Raw genomic sequence first — 16,019 nt, forward strand, 5'->3', positions numbered from 1 at the left:
GAGTGCTTCCCACAGTACACTAACAAACTCAGTGCTTTTGTATCTCTTTCTCTAACAAATCCTGTTGGAGTTGTATATCCATCATTTTCTAAAGCAAAATCTGTAACCTTATTCAAAGACACATACAGGCAGCCACAAGCTATAAGATACAATACGGTTAAATCAAAAGCATGATATGATTAAGTCACTTTAAAACAGTCTTTAAAAGAAAAAAAAATTGGAAGGTTCTTTATAAATCTATAAACCCACAGTGAGTAATAAAACACTGGGAGCACCAAAACCCCTTCCCTTAAGCCACTTTCTCCCAAGATTTAACCCCTCCATAAAATTCTCCAACCAGTCTTCTGTTTAGAGCAGACTCCTCATTTATTTCTCCTCACAACTATAATTCTTGTCAACTTGCATTATACATGGCTCAGAAGATAGTTAAATGGGATACAGAGCCTTTCACCCTTGGGTCACCAGTTCAAATCCAGTCCGGGTTGGCAGTGACCAAAAATTGTTACCAACAGATGGCTGTTTGGAATCCACTGCGAATCTTCATTTTGGCAAAGTAAAGCAACACATATTCCAGACCCATACTTTGCATTATCTTAAAAGGTGATGTCTACAGAAGGAAGTAAATGAGCTTCTGCTCTTTTGGCTTCTTTACGATATGTAAAGAAGTCCTGAAAGGACTTTGTCCTAAAACCAAAAAATGCCACACCTTTTTCTCTGCTTGTTTTTTTTTACATTAGCAATTCTGGTCTTGTCTGCGATTTCATGGAAACTGAGGTACTGATGAAATTACAGCATTTTAAAAGATGGAAATCTGAGAAATTGAGAAGGAAAAGTATTTTTATTAGTTTTCTGTTTTTGTTATCATTAATTTAATGTTAATATCCAATAAACTCTTGTGAGAAAAAAAGTCTTTGTTAAAGAGTCAAAACCCTTATCTTTTCAATTAAGGTTCAGTTCAATGAACATTCACATTACACATCTCTGACACTCTCAAGTTCTTCCTGCAAAAACAAGCAAGACCAGACTCGCCATTCATGATATTTGTATGGTTTAAAAAAAAAAAAAACCAGGGGAAAAAGCTTCATACCTCCTTTACGCATCATAAAGGCAAAAAAAGAAGACAAATCTACTTTTAAAAAATCCATAGCATGTTGCCTTTAAGTCAGTGAAATGTCTTTGTGTGTTATAAAAGATGCCTGTAAATGGAAAAATAGCAAATTGAATTCAAAATAAACTATCCCATACACCTTAACACTCCACTGTGGGGAAAAAACTGTGCCTCATGGCTTCCAAGAATTTCTATTAACGTGTCATTTTTGAGTGCCCATCTGTTTATACTGTTCAGCTTTTTAGTCAGTTTTTAAACTTCTAATATTCAATTATAAGCATTAGCTTGGACTATGTACAACCTTTCAGCAGTGATATATACTGAATTATTAGTAAGTATATTGGATTACTGGTACATGCCATGAGTTTGTGACTTAAGAAGCCTATGCAAACTTAATCCCTGTTACTCAGCTACTGTAGCAAAACTTAAAGAACACAACATCATGTCTGCTTGGCAGATATAAGATAAAGTCATTGAAGTCTCATTACAATGGGACAAGAATTATTGGAGAGAAGGAAGAGGAACAACAACCATTGACCCTGTGGAAGTCCCTCCAGTGGTACCATTGCAGTATTAAGGGGAACGTGGCTACTGTACAGACACTCTATGGCTTTGTTGCCTGGCAAGCCACAGGAAATTACCACCAGAATTAATGTCAATTTCCACAGGATACCACTCCATGCTCTCTGTGCTCCCCCCTGGAGAAGACTAAGTCATAAGGAAATGATCGTCACACAGTTAATAACAGAGCCATACTATAAAGAAGAAAGGAGCCTGAGCAGTAGCATGAAGATACTGTCTCTCAGCTTGATTGCTCTGAGGCAATGGTTCTCAACCAAGGGAACATGTACCACCAGAGGTACACAGAGGTCTTCCAGGGGGTATGTCATCTCATCTAGATATTTGCCTAGTTTTACAACAGGCTACATAAAAGCACTAGCGACATCAGTACAAACTAAAATTTCATACAAACAATGACTTGTTTATACTGCTCTATATACTATTATATGGTAAGTATCACAATGAAATATAAGTAAAATATTCATATTCCAATCAATTTATTTTATATGGTGAAAATGAGAAAGTAAGCAATTTTTCAGTAATAGAGTGCTGTGACACTTTTGTATTTTTATGTCTGATTTTGTAAGCAAGTCATTTTTAAGTGAGGTGAAACTTGGGGTACGCAAGACAAATCAGACTCCTGAAAGGGGTACCGTATTCTGGAAAGGTTGAGAGCCAGTGCTCTAGATCTCCATGGAATTTCAATACAGCTCTGAGGATATTGATGCTATTAGAGGACCTCCTCCTTCGGCCTTCCTTCTAGTGGGATGATGATGACATGTCCTAACACCTACTCTAGTGGGCTGATACCTCTGTAATGCCACAGTTCTTGACTTGCAGTTTCCCATGTAGCATTTTTTCTACAGGAGCTGACATAGCACTAAATCTTTAGAGGACTGAAGGTTATTTTTAGCTTTGAAGAGTACTGATGACTTCTCAATAATAGTAAAAAACACAATCAATGCCAAAGAACCAATGGGAGTCAAACTACAAAAATAACAGATTACTTGAAATCAAAATGCTGCTAAAAAACTAACTGCCAGTGTAGCTCACTCATGTGATCCCTCCACGATTCCACTCAGTAATTTAACACCCCTGCCAATTATAAAGCCAGACTGTCCTGTCCTGTGCAACAGTGCAAGGAAGTGAGAGGACATGACCACTTTAACTAAGTGTGCTGTATCAACGCTTGTAGCATGCAGGAACAACAGCTATTCTACCCAGCAGAAAGTGGTACCTGTACGTTACAGAGCATAAACTACAATGAGTATAGCTCCAGGGAGTTTACTTCCTCTTCCCAGAACAGTGGGAACACTGAATAGGAGACTGTGACTCAAGGAGTCAGTCTCCCTGCTGGGCTGCTCCAAAGACACTGCAACAACATGCTGCCCTCACTCTGAGAGCAAACCAGTGATCTAACCCATAGGTAGTAAACAGCAAACACAAATCCAACTCTGACATCTAGAGAATGTCTTTTAGAGTTCACATTTTTGTGCATACAGTAAAGAGAAAAATTTTACACATTACACTAATTGTTTCAAATAAATAAGAGACTAACAAAATTTCTGTCACTGAAGGAAGATATATGGGAAATTGAATTATACAATTTCATGTACTATGATAGATTACTGGGGTATTAACAAACCAAAAAGGGACCACTATTTCACCATTTCTACTGAACTCCCTAATGATCACTTTTATTCTTGGTCCTTAAATTGTTTTACAGTATTAATAAAAGTTTCTATTTCATGTCCTAAACTATATTTCCATTGCATTCATGCTTATTTAAGTAAAAACTGTTTTCTGAAGTTTCTTAATTAAGATCCTAAAATTATGTTATTTTTCATGTAACTTCTGTTAATTTGTAATAGCATACTTGAAACAAAGGAAAGGAATGATGAAAAGACCTGACTATATGATTCACTATGTCTTGACCTTACTAGTCTTTATCAGTCTGTTAATAATTGTAAAAGACAAGTAGATGAACCCATTCACTGAAAAAGTTACACTTCAGTTACAGAAATAAATTCACTCACCTTTTTACATTCATCTGCTCTTTTAGTTTGCTGTACATTTCCAGTACTATATAAAACAAAAATATGAACCCATTTAGATCTTATTGCAAACTAAATACATTAATAAGTTAATAAGAAAAAGAATATATACTTTAAAATGGAAAATATATACCGTATATTATTTTAGTCTTCGTTTCACTTAAACACTTTTCTCAGTAACATATTACAATAGGAAGACCAACTAGAAGTAGTGAAAAATAAGGTTCTAGATTGCAGATTAAGAGAAAAAAAGTGAACTATTAAAGAGAAGTTAAGTAGTAAAGAATTTAAAAGTGAAACAGTAGTTTCAAACTTTTCTCAGTGTAAGCACACCAACTTTTGTTTAAATATCTGTCAACCAATTATGTTTATAGCACATCATAAAAAACGTGGGGAATTTCAAATGTATGATCAGTTAATGGGAACAGTTCATAGAAAGGCAACAGTACCATCTACTGTCATTATCCCAAGTCACAACAGAAAGATTACGCAGTACAAAGAAAAAGGTTCAAACCTATCTGCCAACGTCATAAACAGAAGTCAGTCTTTATAGATGTACACTATGAAATGCAATGTTCTCTAACTATATACGAAACAATGTCTCAAGATGGTGATGTTCAAAAACATACTATTGTAATACTGCACAATGTTGAAAGATGCTACTACAAATAACGTTCACAAACTTTTTAATGTTTTCCCTTAAATTTTTAACCACAGGAAAATAAATGTTAAACAACAACTTCAAAGGTTTAAATGCAAACATATTTATTGTATGATAAAAATACACATGCTTAATTTTTTTGTACAATCTATGTCCTCTCGTTGTTAGTTTTCAAACAAAGCTTTATGTTTACCCTATTACAATTATTATAGAATAAATATACCATCATGAGATCTAAATTTGGACACATTTGTAAGATCCTAGTAATTCCTCTGCTAAATTCATGTTACAGAACATTGAAATATGAGAAAAAAAATAAAACTTCTGTTGCATTTTGGGTATAATGACTTATCTCATTGGCTACTGTATTTAGCCAAATGTCACTATTGTACATATTTGTAACTCACCTGGAAGACACAACTGCAGTTTTTCCACTACTGTTGTAATATTCCTCTGCTGAATTCTACATCGGATGATTTCCTCTGTTTGGGCTATCACCTTAGATATTTTGTAAAAAATTACAATTAAATTATGCAAACAAATTTAATTTGCTGCAAATATTCAATTAAAAACCATTTTCTCACCTCTTTCCCAGCATCTTGAAGCCTTCGGTTGGTATCAGTAACTTGGACCTTAAAAATAATTTCACCTTTGTTAGACAAATATGCATATATTGCCCTGATGTAACTGCTCACCCTTGTAATTAGATCATGCTTCATGAGAAATTTAGAACAAAGAAATGCAAATTCAAATTAACTCTACAGCTTGAACTTGAACTTTTGATTGCAAAGGGCTTTTGTTAACTTCAATTACTTATGACAGTTCTTTCTAACAGATTCTGTGGCAAACTTCTCAAATTTACTTGGGATTTTTGAACTTTACTTGTTTCTGTAGGTCTGTCAAACAATTCAAATCACTGACCCAATTGACCACTGGTCCCTTTTTGATAACCTCAATAAGCTCTATGTGCCATTCATTGTCTGTAAGAAATGGTGATTGCATTTTATGGTAATTAAACATTCATACTTTGCTGAATGCAAACACTGGGTGGTTGATTAACATCAAACGTGGAAATCTCCAAACCACAGCAACATTTTAATGCTGCAGGTGCAGGCAAAGCTCGACCTCAGATTTTCCCACATATTAAGTGACTCATTAGGTCATCATAATAAGGAAGCACATTCTAGTTTATTAAAAATCTCATTAATTTCCAAACAAAGATGCTCAATGACCTCATTGACGCTGTATTTGGTCTCTTGTTATCTGAATATCCTTTATATAATGCTCTTCTAATCATAACCTCTGGTGAACTACGCTCATTCTGTCTGGTGTGCATATTTTGCTCTCCAAAGTGTAAAGAGAGCTAAAAGGGACAGGTCTCACAATTCATTATTCTGCATTCTGACTTCTGAGTAAACCTTAGTCCTCACTTCTAATGAATATTACCAACACCACCTACTCTTTTGGGGAGCACAAGAACACTTTTTAAAAGATATGCAACTACAAGTGGAGGCTTTCCAAAAGAATCAAGATTTCTCACAATATTTTTTCTGAATCTGAAATTGAGAAGTCTGATACATAATTTGGTAATCAAACTGAGAAAAACACAAAACCTACTATAAGAAATATTACTTTTACCAATACTTTGCCATTTAAAAGTCTTCCAGAATTACTTAATAAAATGGTAAACTGATTTTTGGCAATGTTTTACAAAAAATTATAAATGAAGAAATCAGAAAATGAGACCTAAAAAAAAATATGAACATGGCAAATTTATTATTCTAGTAGACAAGACATTCCTAAATAGCTATACAATTTCTGAAAATTTAATTGTAAACATCAGGATGTGTATGTACATCATGAAAGTCTTATCCCTTAAAAAAGAAACATTCCATCTAGTATTAATCAAAGATAGCAAAATACACAAGTTTAAATAAGTAGTTTCTTACCTTTAGTTTTTCTGCATCAGCCCTTACTTTAAGAAGTTCTGTAATAGCATCCACAAAGCCCTGATGGTGAAAATTACACATCTTTTCTATCTCTCTGTCATGGTTACGTATACAAGCATCTAGTTTTTCCATAAATCTTTGGTGTGCATTTGGCTGGTCATCATATACAGACCTGTTAAATACAAATTATAAAACAGAACTTTCTTTTTTCTGAATAGTATAACAAGTAGAGATCATTACTGAAATCTTAAGGTTTTTATCTTTTAAATTCAAACTTGATATCACAATGACATAATTTGTGATCCACACTGCTGATATTATTAAACAAAAGACATAATCCAAAACCGAGCTCTGAACCTGACCCTTTTGGCATTAATCCTGGTGCTTAACCAGTTACATCATGGTTGACCTCAGCCTCACTGGTTGGTTACTTATGCCCTTATGCTCAAATATGAGTACAAAAGACTCAGCTTCTCCAACTGCTTCAAATAGCATGGATCACTTTTTCATCAAATTCCACTGTTTGTTAAATATAAAGAAGTGCAAATATACACATTTATTTTTCTAGATTGTCTAACAACAGATTTGCCCAATTAAATACATTTTGCATGACTCTAGCCAAACACAGTTAAGAAATATCCTGAAGTATTCAGCCTCCTAGTGAACTACAATCAACAGTAACAAATAAAATGCAATCTTTTTTCTCATAAAAAGATCTATATACAGTTCCAAGAGTGCAATAGGGCCAATATTTTAAAACACAGATGCCTAAAGTTTCCACCTAAATCTATGTTTAGGCACACAAAAGTGGTCTGATTTTCAGAAGTGGTGAGCCACCATCACTCCTATTGACATCAGCCCTTCTGATAATCAGGCTGTTTTTATTTAGGATCCTAACTATGGATTTAGCTACCTAATTTTAGGCATCCAGTTTGAAAACTTTGGCCTTGGGACTTCACAGTCAAGTAAGGAGTCTGGGTTCTTCTTCCTGTGCCTCTTATAATCCTACAGATGACATATAACTGAGAACTAGCAAGCAGACACAATAAAAAGCAAAGTTGAAAATGTGGTTTGTTAGTTCCACCTGTTTTAATAATATTTGGTTTTGGAGTTTGGGTTTTTTTTTGTTTGTTTTGTTTTTTACAAGGCTGGAGGTTGGTGGGTTGGTTTGTTAATTCTTTGAAGGTAGGACTAGGATTTATAGGTCTCATGGAAGAATTGAACATGGAGCTTGTTGAACTTGCTCAGGGGAACAGTAGTCACATGAAGAAGGCATAGACATCAAAATGGGTAAGGAAAGGATATAGCGGGTGGTTAATCTTTAAGTTTCAACAGAAGGGGCATACAAAGAGAAGTGTGAGGTATGGGCAGCTGAACAGCAGAGAAAATGACAGAGTCCTTAAATCTGATCAGTGGGGGAAAGGCAATCAAAGGATTAGAACAGAGACTTGACATGGTCACAGTGGCGGACAAGACAGATGACTGTTGGAACAGCAACACAGACAATGCAAGAGCCAAGGAAGCTAGTAAGAAAGTTTTAGTACTGCCAACCCCAAATGTTCAAAAATCATCAAACTCCCAAAATCATGAAATTGGCTTAAAAATCATGAGATTTTTTAAAAACTGAATTATTTTAATTTGCCTTGTAGTTTTTGAGCCTTTTCACGTTTTCAAGCTTTTCTTCACAAACAGGAGGGCTAGAAACTTACTACTTCCCTCCCAAAAAAGAAAGTTGAGATTCTCATGTAATCATAGGTGCTGCAGCACCACCTAGCTTGAAGGGGTTTCCATTATATACAAGGTTTGCAGTTTGGTTCAGTGGCTCTCAGCACACCCACTATAAAAACTGTTCCAGCACCACTGCATGTAATCACCTGACCTGGGCTTTAAGGAAAAACACCAAGATACTGTAACTTGGACAGCGTTTTTGGCCGTGTATAGAGACAGATCATACATCTGGATCTTGAGTACTTTAGTCACAAAACTAAAAATATTTTCCATTTTGCTGACACCTATAGGTGAACAGTCATGGCACAAAAGAGAGCCTTGGACAGGTCATCTTCCCTGGAAGCCTCAACTTTCACTTCCCCCTGTCAAGGTTCCTTCCCCACTCTGAACGCTAGGGTACAGATGTGGGGACCTGCATGAAAACCTCCTAAGCTTATCTTTACCAGCTTAGGTCAAAAACTTCCCCAAGGTACAAAATATTCCACCCTTTGTCCTTGGATTGACCGCTACCACCACCAAACAAATACTGGTTACTGGGGAAGAGCTGTTTGGAAACGTCTTTCCCCCCAAATACTTCCCAAAACCTTGCACCCCACTTCCTGGACAAGGTTTGGTAAAAAGCCTCACCAATTTGCCTAGGTGACTACAGACTCAGACCCTTGGATCTTAAGAACAATGAAAAAGCATTCAGTTTTCTTACAAGAAGACTTTTAATAGAAATAGGAGTAAATAGAAGTAAAGAAATCCCCTCTGTAAAATCAGGATGGTAGATACCTTACAGGGTAATTAGATTCAAAATATAGAGAATCCCTCTAGGCAAAACCTTAAGTTACAAAAAAGATACACAGACAGAAATAGTTATTCTATTCAGCACAATTCTTTTCTCAGCCATTTAAAGAAATCATAATCTAATACATACCTAGCTAGATTATTTACTAAAAGTTCTAAGACTCCATTCCTGGTCTATTCCCGACAAAAGCAGCATATAGACAAACAGAGACCCTTTGTTTCTCTCCCTCCTCCCAGCTTTTGAAAGTATCTTGTCTCCTCATTGGTCATTTTGGTCAGGTGCCAGTGAGGTTACCTTTAGCTTCTTAACCCTTTACAGGTGAGAGGAGTTTTCCTCTGGCCAGGAGGGATTTTAAAGGGGTTTACCCTTCCCTTTATATTTATGACACCCCCACTATAGTTGTTTATTGCACTGTTCCTCAAACATTAGGAAATATACAATAAAACCAAAATATTGGAAAAGGTTAAAATAAGCAAAGATGTAGTTGTGATGGAAATCACCCCTGCATTCACACCCTACAAACTCCTGTAATAATCTTTGTACAAAATATGCCCTGTGAGGTATCGTTTGAAAAACTAATAACTCACTGGTCAACAATATCATGATAAGACATGTGTAGTAACATAATATTTAAATTTAGAAATGTGAGCTGAAATTATAACTGAGGTGTGTTTTTCAGACATGTCTGGGGAGTGGGCAAATCTGTTTCTCAAAGACAAAGGACAAACTGATGCCTTTAGCCAGATGTCATCAAAGGTGATGGGCCATCACCCATCAAGAGGACATTCTTTGGCAAGGAAGAGGAGCAAGAACAAACAGATCTGCATCTTAGCAAACATCAGTATGGAACCTCTTTTCAACACAAAACTCCATAACTCCAACCTCATGGTGGGAATGAACTTCATCTAGGGATAATGCTCAGGAAAATAAAATAAAAGGGTGACTGAACTATAAAACGGAGGGGCAGAAACACCCCCAAAGGATCTCTCCCTATATTTCTCTCACTCCTTCTCACCTAAGACAACAAAAGAAAACAGCCATTGGATTTTGGCAGCAGGCCCTGGCTGAGTGTTTAGTCAGCAATATTTCTGGAAACATGTGGTAAGGGACTACACCTTGAACGAAGTCTAATTCGTTAAGTTTAGTCTTTATATCTCTTATAACCATTTCCAACTTTAATGCCTTATACTTGTACTCATTTAAAACCTATCTTCTTGTAGTTAAATATACTTGTTTTATTCTTTAATTAAAACTAATCCAACACTGTGAATTGTTTGTGTAGCTTCATTTTAGGTAACAGACTATTGTATATTGATCCCCTTAAAGGGGCAATGGACCTAATATATCTGGACTGTCCAGAAGAGGGCTGGACAGTGCAGGACACACATTTGGGGGAGGGGCGGTGATCCAGGATTAGGAGTGTGTTGGGATCACTCTGCAAGTGGTAATCAAGGCTGGTGGAAGCGAGAGTGTGACTGGTGTGTGGCTGGCAGGATGCAGCTATACACAGACATTCAGGGTGCTACCTGCATGCTGGAATGCTGTTTGTTAGCGGGTCGGAGTTACAGCAGCAAAGCACTGCGAGGCACCCAAGTGCGCAGGGCTGGGATCACATAGCCCCTCCGTGGTCTGGACTGCACCCCAGAATGTCATAATAGTACAGGACACCAGTGTGAAAATATTCCTGATACTTTAGTTTTACTTTTCTGCTATATTTTTATAAACAACAAGCTTTTGTTCTCTCTTAAAAAATGAGCTTTCAATACAGACATCCCCTTAAGAGAGCCTTCCTATATGATAGCATGTGATTTCTTATTTCTGTAACTTACTATAAAAACTTAGCTTTAAAATTTTCAAAAAAGGGTATTTGCTATGAGTGAATTCCACCCCAAGGCAAGCTTTGCTCAAGGCCTTCCATACCACTTAAACCCTTAACAAAGAATGTGATGCAGGGTCCCTTGGATGGGCTCTCTGCACTGGAGTGAATTTCAGTCATAAAAACGTCCTTTTTTCCCCCTCTCATTTTTTGGCAAAGAGATTTAACTTTATTCTTTTTTTAAAAAGTTGCTGAGATCTTGAGTCCACAGAGGGAAAACTAGGAAACACAGAAAATATTGAGGTACCTACTGAGATATTTAAGTGGAGATTCATATTGCTTTCTTAAGGTAGAGTCCATTTATTTGTCCCCAGAGTACAAGGGGGAAATGTTAGCCTCTAGCAAAGTAGAGGATTTCTTCTCCCCCACACACCCCAACCCCTGAGACCTACTACTGCTGGATTAATCTTTGAAGAAGACCAACAGTTTTCCACAGTGTCTGGAAGGAGGCTGTAGAGTTAGTCTGAGGTTCAAGAATTGGGGAATGTAGAGTCTGGAGCCCTCTAAGTTTTTGTAACCATCTTGGCCAAGTTCTTGGGGAGGGGAAGAGTGCTATCCTTCCAAGTCTCTACAGGGAAGTACGACTTCCTTCTTCTGACTATACTCTCTGGGGAGCTTGGGGGTTTACGAGAGGCATAGAAACTTACTTGCTTAACAAAGCTAGAATTGAAATGTCTGACAAGGCCTGGCTCTTCTGAGGAGAAAAGGGACACAGAAGAGATGACAACTTCCCCTTCCTCTTACAGGGAGAGCCTTGAACTATTGAGAGTTTTTCCCATTTTGATCCTGACTTACACTTAGAACGTCCAGCTGGGGAAAGCAGTTGAAGTCAGAGGAGTAAAAGAGGTATTGAGCAGCCCTGCATAAAAAAGGAAGTTATTTTCAAGAGCAAACAGATCCCTGGACTCCCAGATAGTCTGATCCACTAATACACGCAAGAAAGTAATGCAGGGTGCTGAAAACTGTACTCTCTAGTCTCCTACTACATCATGGGCAAATCCTGTAAGCTGCTTGACCTGGAGCAGCAAATACTGTGTTACTCCAGGGTCCTGTATGGGACAATCATCTGAGCACTATTCTGTGTCTGCAAGAAGAGGAAGGGGCTAACGTGCTCGAACCTGGAGAGCTGAAACATAAGGGAAAGAACTAACTAACTAATCCTTGGAAGATATTGTGGACACATCACCTGCGCCAGGACATCACTATTGCCAAACTGTGAGCATGTTTTTAAAGGAATTTGGACTTGGTCACACTTGTAGTATTTTCTGCCCATCAAGCAAGCTGGATTACTCTATGAGAAGCTGAGGCTATTTGCTTGGAGCTAAAACAAAAGATGAATGAAAGGTTGCATGTAGAGGCAGTGCAGTTGGCTGGAAGGGGGTGGGGGGGAAGGGAAATCTCAGAAGCAAGCAATTGGTCACTCTGCTTAGCAAGTTCAACCAGCAGAGAGAAACCTACTGGGCCCGATTGTTCAATGAAGCAGAACAAATGTGTAGGTTTTCCAATAATATATACTACCCAGTCAATTGTAGTATTGCTGGAAGAAGACTATCTATGCCATGTTAGAAGGATAGTGGCGGGAACCTTGCACGGCCAGTTCTACACATAGCATGTGGATAAAGAAAGGGCTTCATTTTCCAAGGTTATCTATCTACACTGTTCATGAATAAGCGGTTTTATTAAGTGAATTTATCACAATTTAATACCAATAAAAAAGGAAGGCTAAAAAAAATAGATGAGACCTAGATACAGAAAAGGACTTTGAAACATGATGTGACAAAACCAACTCCATACACTGAATTTTTACTATTCAGATACATAAATGGGGAAATAGTTGGGCACTAAAAGATTGGCAATATATCAAAGAAGTCATCAAACAAACAATGCCCGACAAAATTATGATCAACCAGGAAATTCTTGGAAGTACATATCCAGGTGCAAGATGATGCAGTGTCCAGTACATAATGAAAGAACCAGTATTTATTTTTATTTATGTGTTTTTGTATGGGGCTCACCAGCTTCATACCTAATACTTCCCTAATTCACAGAGGGTAGGGAAGGATAATCTCACAACACCCATGGGAGGTTGCAAAGTATCATTATTCCCATACTGCAGAAGGAAAACTAAGACATGAAAAGATTAAGTTACTTGCCAAAAGGCATACAGAGAGTCAGTGGTAGAGTCAGGAAGAAAACCCAAATCTCACGTGTCCCAGTTCAGTCTCTTAACCACAAGACAATTCTACTTGTCTATAGGGACACCTAATATTTACTGTTTTCTATACTGCATCGTGCCTTTCCATAGAAGCAGATTAACAAAATGTTGGTGTATATATTATCTAAAACATTATCTAACAGACTATCTTTAAGGTTCAGCAAATAATACAAAAAGTTACATTATAAAATGATCCTAACGTAACCATCACAGCACAGGTTTTATGTTTTACATATGTAAAGAGCTCCATCTTGTGGGAGTGATGACAAATTAAATCTTTTCTCCAAGTTGTGACAGAAAACATGAAAGGGAACTTCTAAAATCAAGTTATATCAAAGTGTTTCAAAGAAATGTATATTTTTATAACCTAAATAAATGAAAAGGTGGGAGACATTAAACCCTAAAATGCTTACTAGGTACCATTAATAAATAAGGTTGTATACGCAGAGATCAGATGTACATCTATTTTTTCTTTACTGACTAACTGGGTATGCACTACTTTAAGAATATCACTAAATACTTAAATTTTTAACTGGATGTTAAATTTATAACAGCTTTTCTTTTCTCTCTCTCTCTCTCTCTTTTTTTTTTAAATCAATCAAGTCTCTTCTATTTAGTGGGAGACTCATTACTCCCACTTCATTATTATCCGTATTATTTCCCAGGCTCCATTTCCTATACAGCACATCATTGGACCTATATGATTTGTCAGGGACTCCTGAATTATGTTAGATGGGGTAGGATCTGAGTTACTACAGAGAATTCTTTCCTGGGTGTCTGGCTGGTGAGTCTTGCCCACATGCTCAGGGTCTAGCTGATCGCCATATTTGGGTCTGGAAGGACTTTTCCTCCAGGGCAGATTGGCAGAGGCCCTGGGGGTTTCTCGCCTTCCTCTGCAGCTTGGGGCATGAGTCACTTGCTGGAGGATTCTCTGCACCTTGAAGTCTTTAAACCACAACTTGAGGACTTCAATAGCTCAGACATAGGTTACGGGTTTGTTACAACAGTGGTTGGGTGAGATTCTGTGGCCTGCGTTGTGCAGGTCAGACTAGAAGATCATAATGGTCCCTTCTGACCTTAAAGTCTATGATTCTGTGATACTGCTTCTACCCTCTGTCTCCCTCAATCGCTCTTACTCTCTTTTCCTCACATTTTACATTGTCCCCAAATTTTCAACTCTAATTGTGCCACATGTTTGTGTTGAAAATGTGTATTGTAGAAGTTGTTGAGGTTTCCACAGCTGGAGCTTTGCATATGCAGAAGGTATTGGAGTTGCTTGGGAGCCTCGGAGCAGTTGAGGCTTTTGGTACCAGGGAAAAGATGTATGCATTTGGGAGGGGAAAAAATGACTTCACTTTGCTGGGGGGTGGGGTGGGGGGGGATGATGGGGAGGAGATAGGAGAGGGAAAAGAAGAATATGGGAAATTTGAATTCCTCATGCTCCACGGCAACCTTGACAGCAACCTCCAGCACCAAAATCTGCCAGTTCAATGAACAACACTAGAGATATACATTAGCATAATTTTTCTGCCAAAATAATCAGCTGTGATATAGTTAACAATGCTGACATTTAAAACATCCTTCATAGGTTTCAGTGTCAATATCCTTTTGAGATTAACATGGGCTCACCTCCGTGAGAACTATTGTTTCAAAGCTGTCTACAAGCTCGTGCAGACTTACTGTGTAGTCATCACTCTAATCACGGATATCTTTTGCAAATACAAGGGCTAACTGCTTACTTTGTGAATGATAGCTTCAGTTCTGGAGCACAACTATGTGCCAACTCTCACTTTTCTACCAGCTACTTTCTTTTTATCTTTAGCATCAGAGCTTTGACCTCAAGAACAGAAGCCTAATAGTTCTGTTCAGTTTCACACATGAACTCAACAGGGAGAAAAGCTTCAAGGACTTGTAAAAAGACATCAATTTCTTGATAGGTCAACTGTCAAACCCTCTTGAGAGAGGCACTCTTTTTCCTTGGACGGCCCTACACATCTACATTAGAGCCCTGAAGATCCCACCACTGTTTTCTAATCTTTATTCCCCCCACATAAGAGAATATTGCCTTAATTATATAGAGGGGGCCATTTGATCTACAATTCAAGGATTCCCTCCCCACACACTCAGTGCACCAACTCCACTGAATTTCCAGCCTCTAACATCTCAAGGAGCAAACAACATTATTTTAGAAGGCCTTTTTAGCATTTGACATTATATGATCCTCATGGACTTCTATTATAACTCTCATTCTGCTGGAAAATGCAGAGGACTGGGCATCAGGAGACACGGGTCAGGTATGCTGTGTGACTGGGCAAGTAACAACTTCTTTGTGCCTCAGTCTCCTCATCTCTAACGTGGGAATATAGGATTTACTCAGACTTTTATAAAAATGCTTTAATATCCTCAGATGACAAGTGTTCTAGACATGAAAAGTGTTATTACAGGGACTTCAAAAGAGATTAGATAGGAACTTGGTTTATTGTATTATGTGGCTTGCGCACAACTGTAGATTTTGTGCCTAAGGAGTATATGGACTCTTCCCAGGTAGTGACCATAGGCGCACTGACAAGCCTCTTCAAAAGAGGCAGAGGAGGCCAGGAGAAGCCATATCCTACCCTGTACTGGCCAACAGTGGTGTGAAAGGAAGACTTTACACTGAACATTACTTAAGGTTGTTGAAGCTGCTGCCCTCAAAAGATGCTCCCAAAGGCACTATGCTCCCAGGAGCTCCCACTCCAGAGATGTACCTCTTCACCCTCCTTCTCACAATGTATGTTCTGTTGTAATGCCACAACTGAGCCCTGAATGTCAAGATATGGTATTGTAACCCTTCTACCCATCAGAGTTGGCAGCAACAAGGGCCGGGTTCAATATCTAGGGGATCCATTCCAATAACACAATGCAAACCGGCTCGAGCCCCCACCCAGTGACCTGGGACAAATATATACCACCCCCGCTGGGCACCTCCAAGAGGCAATACTTCCCCTCTCGCAAGCACATAGTCTGAGTGTAGCAAAAAGCCTTTTAACAACAGAGAGAAACAATGCGGCATTATGTTGGGGAAACACCACCAAAAG

The 16,019-nt window shown here is 38.0% G+C and overlaps 1 protein-coding gene across 5 annotated transcripts in view; it reads right to left on the reverse strand.

Moving 5' to 3' along the window:
* Positions 1-16,019, reverse strand: part of EXOC6 (exocyst complex component 6) — a 180,541-nt gene that overhangs the window by 132,446 nt on the left and 32,076 nt on the right. For all 5 annotated transcript variants that reach the window (XM_075130963.1, XM_048857651.2, XM_048857654.2 and 2 more), the window contains exons 2-5: positions 6,334-6,505; positions 4,969-5,016; positions 4,792-4,882; positions 3,706-3,751 (exon numbers count right to left, since the gene is read on the reverse strand). In XM_075130963.1, coding sequence (XP_074987064.1) covers positions 3,706-3,751; positions 4,792-4,882; positions 4,969-5,016; positions 6,334-6,505 — 357 coding nt within the window. The remainder of the gene's footprint in view (positions 1-3,705; positions 3,752-4,791; positions 4,883-4,968; positions 5,017-6,333; positions 6,506-16,019) is intronic.

This window comes from Caretta caretta, chromosome 7, assembly GCF_965140235.1.
Source record: "Caretta caretta isolate rCarCar2 chromosome 7, rCarCar1.hap1, whole genome shotgun sequence".
Classification (NCBI taxonomy): Eukaryota; Metazoa; Chordata; order Testudines; family Cheloniidae; genus Caretta; species Caretta caretta.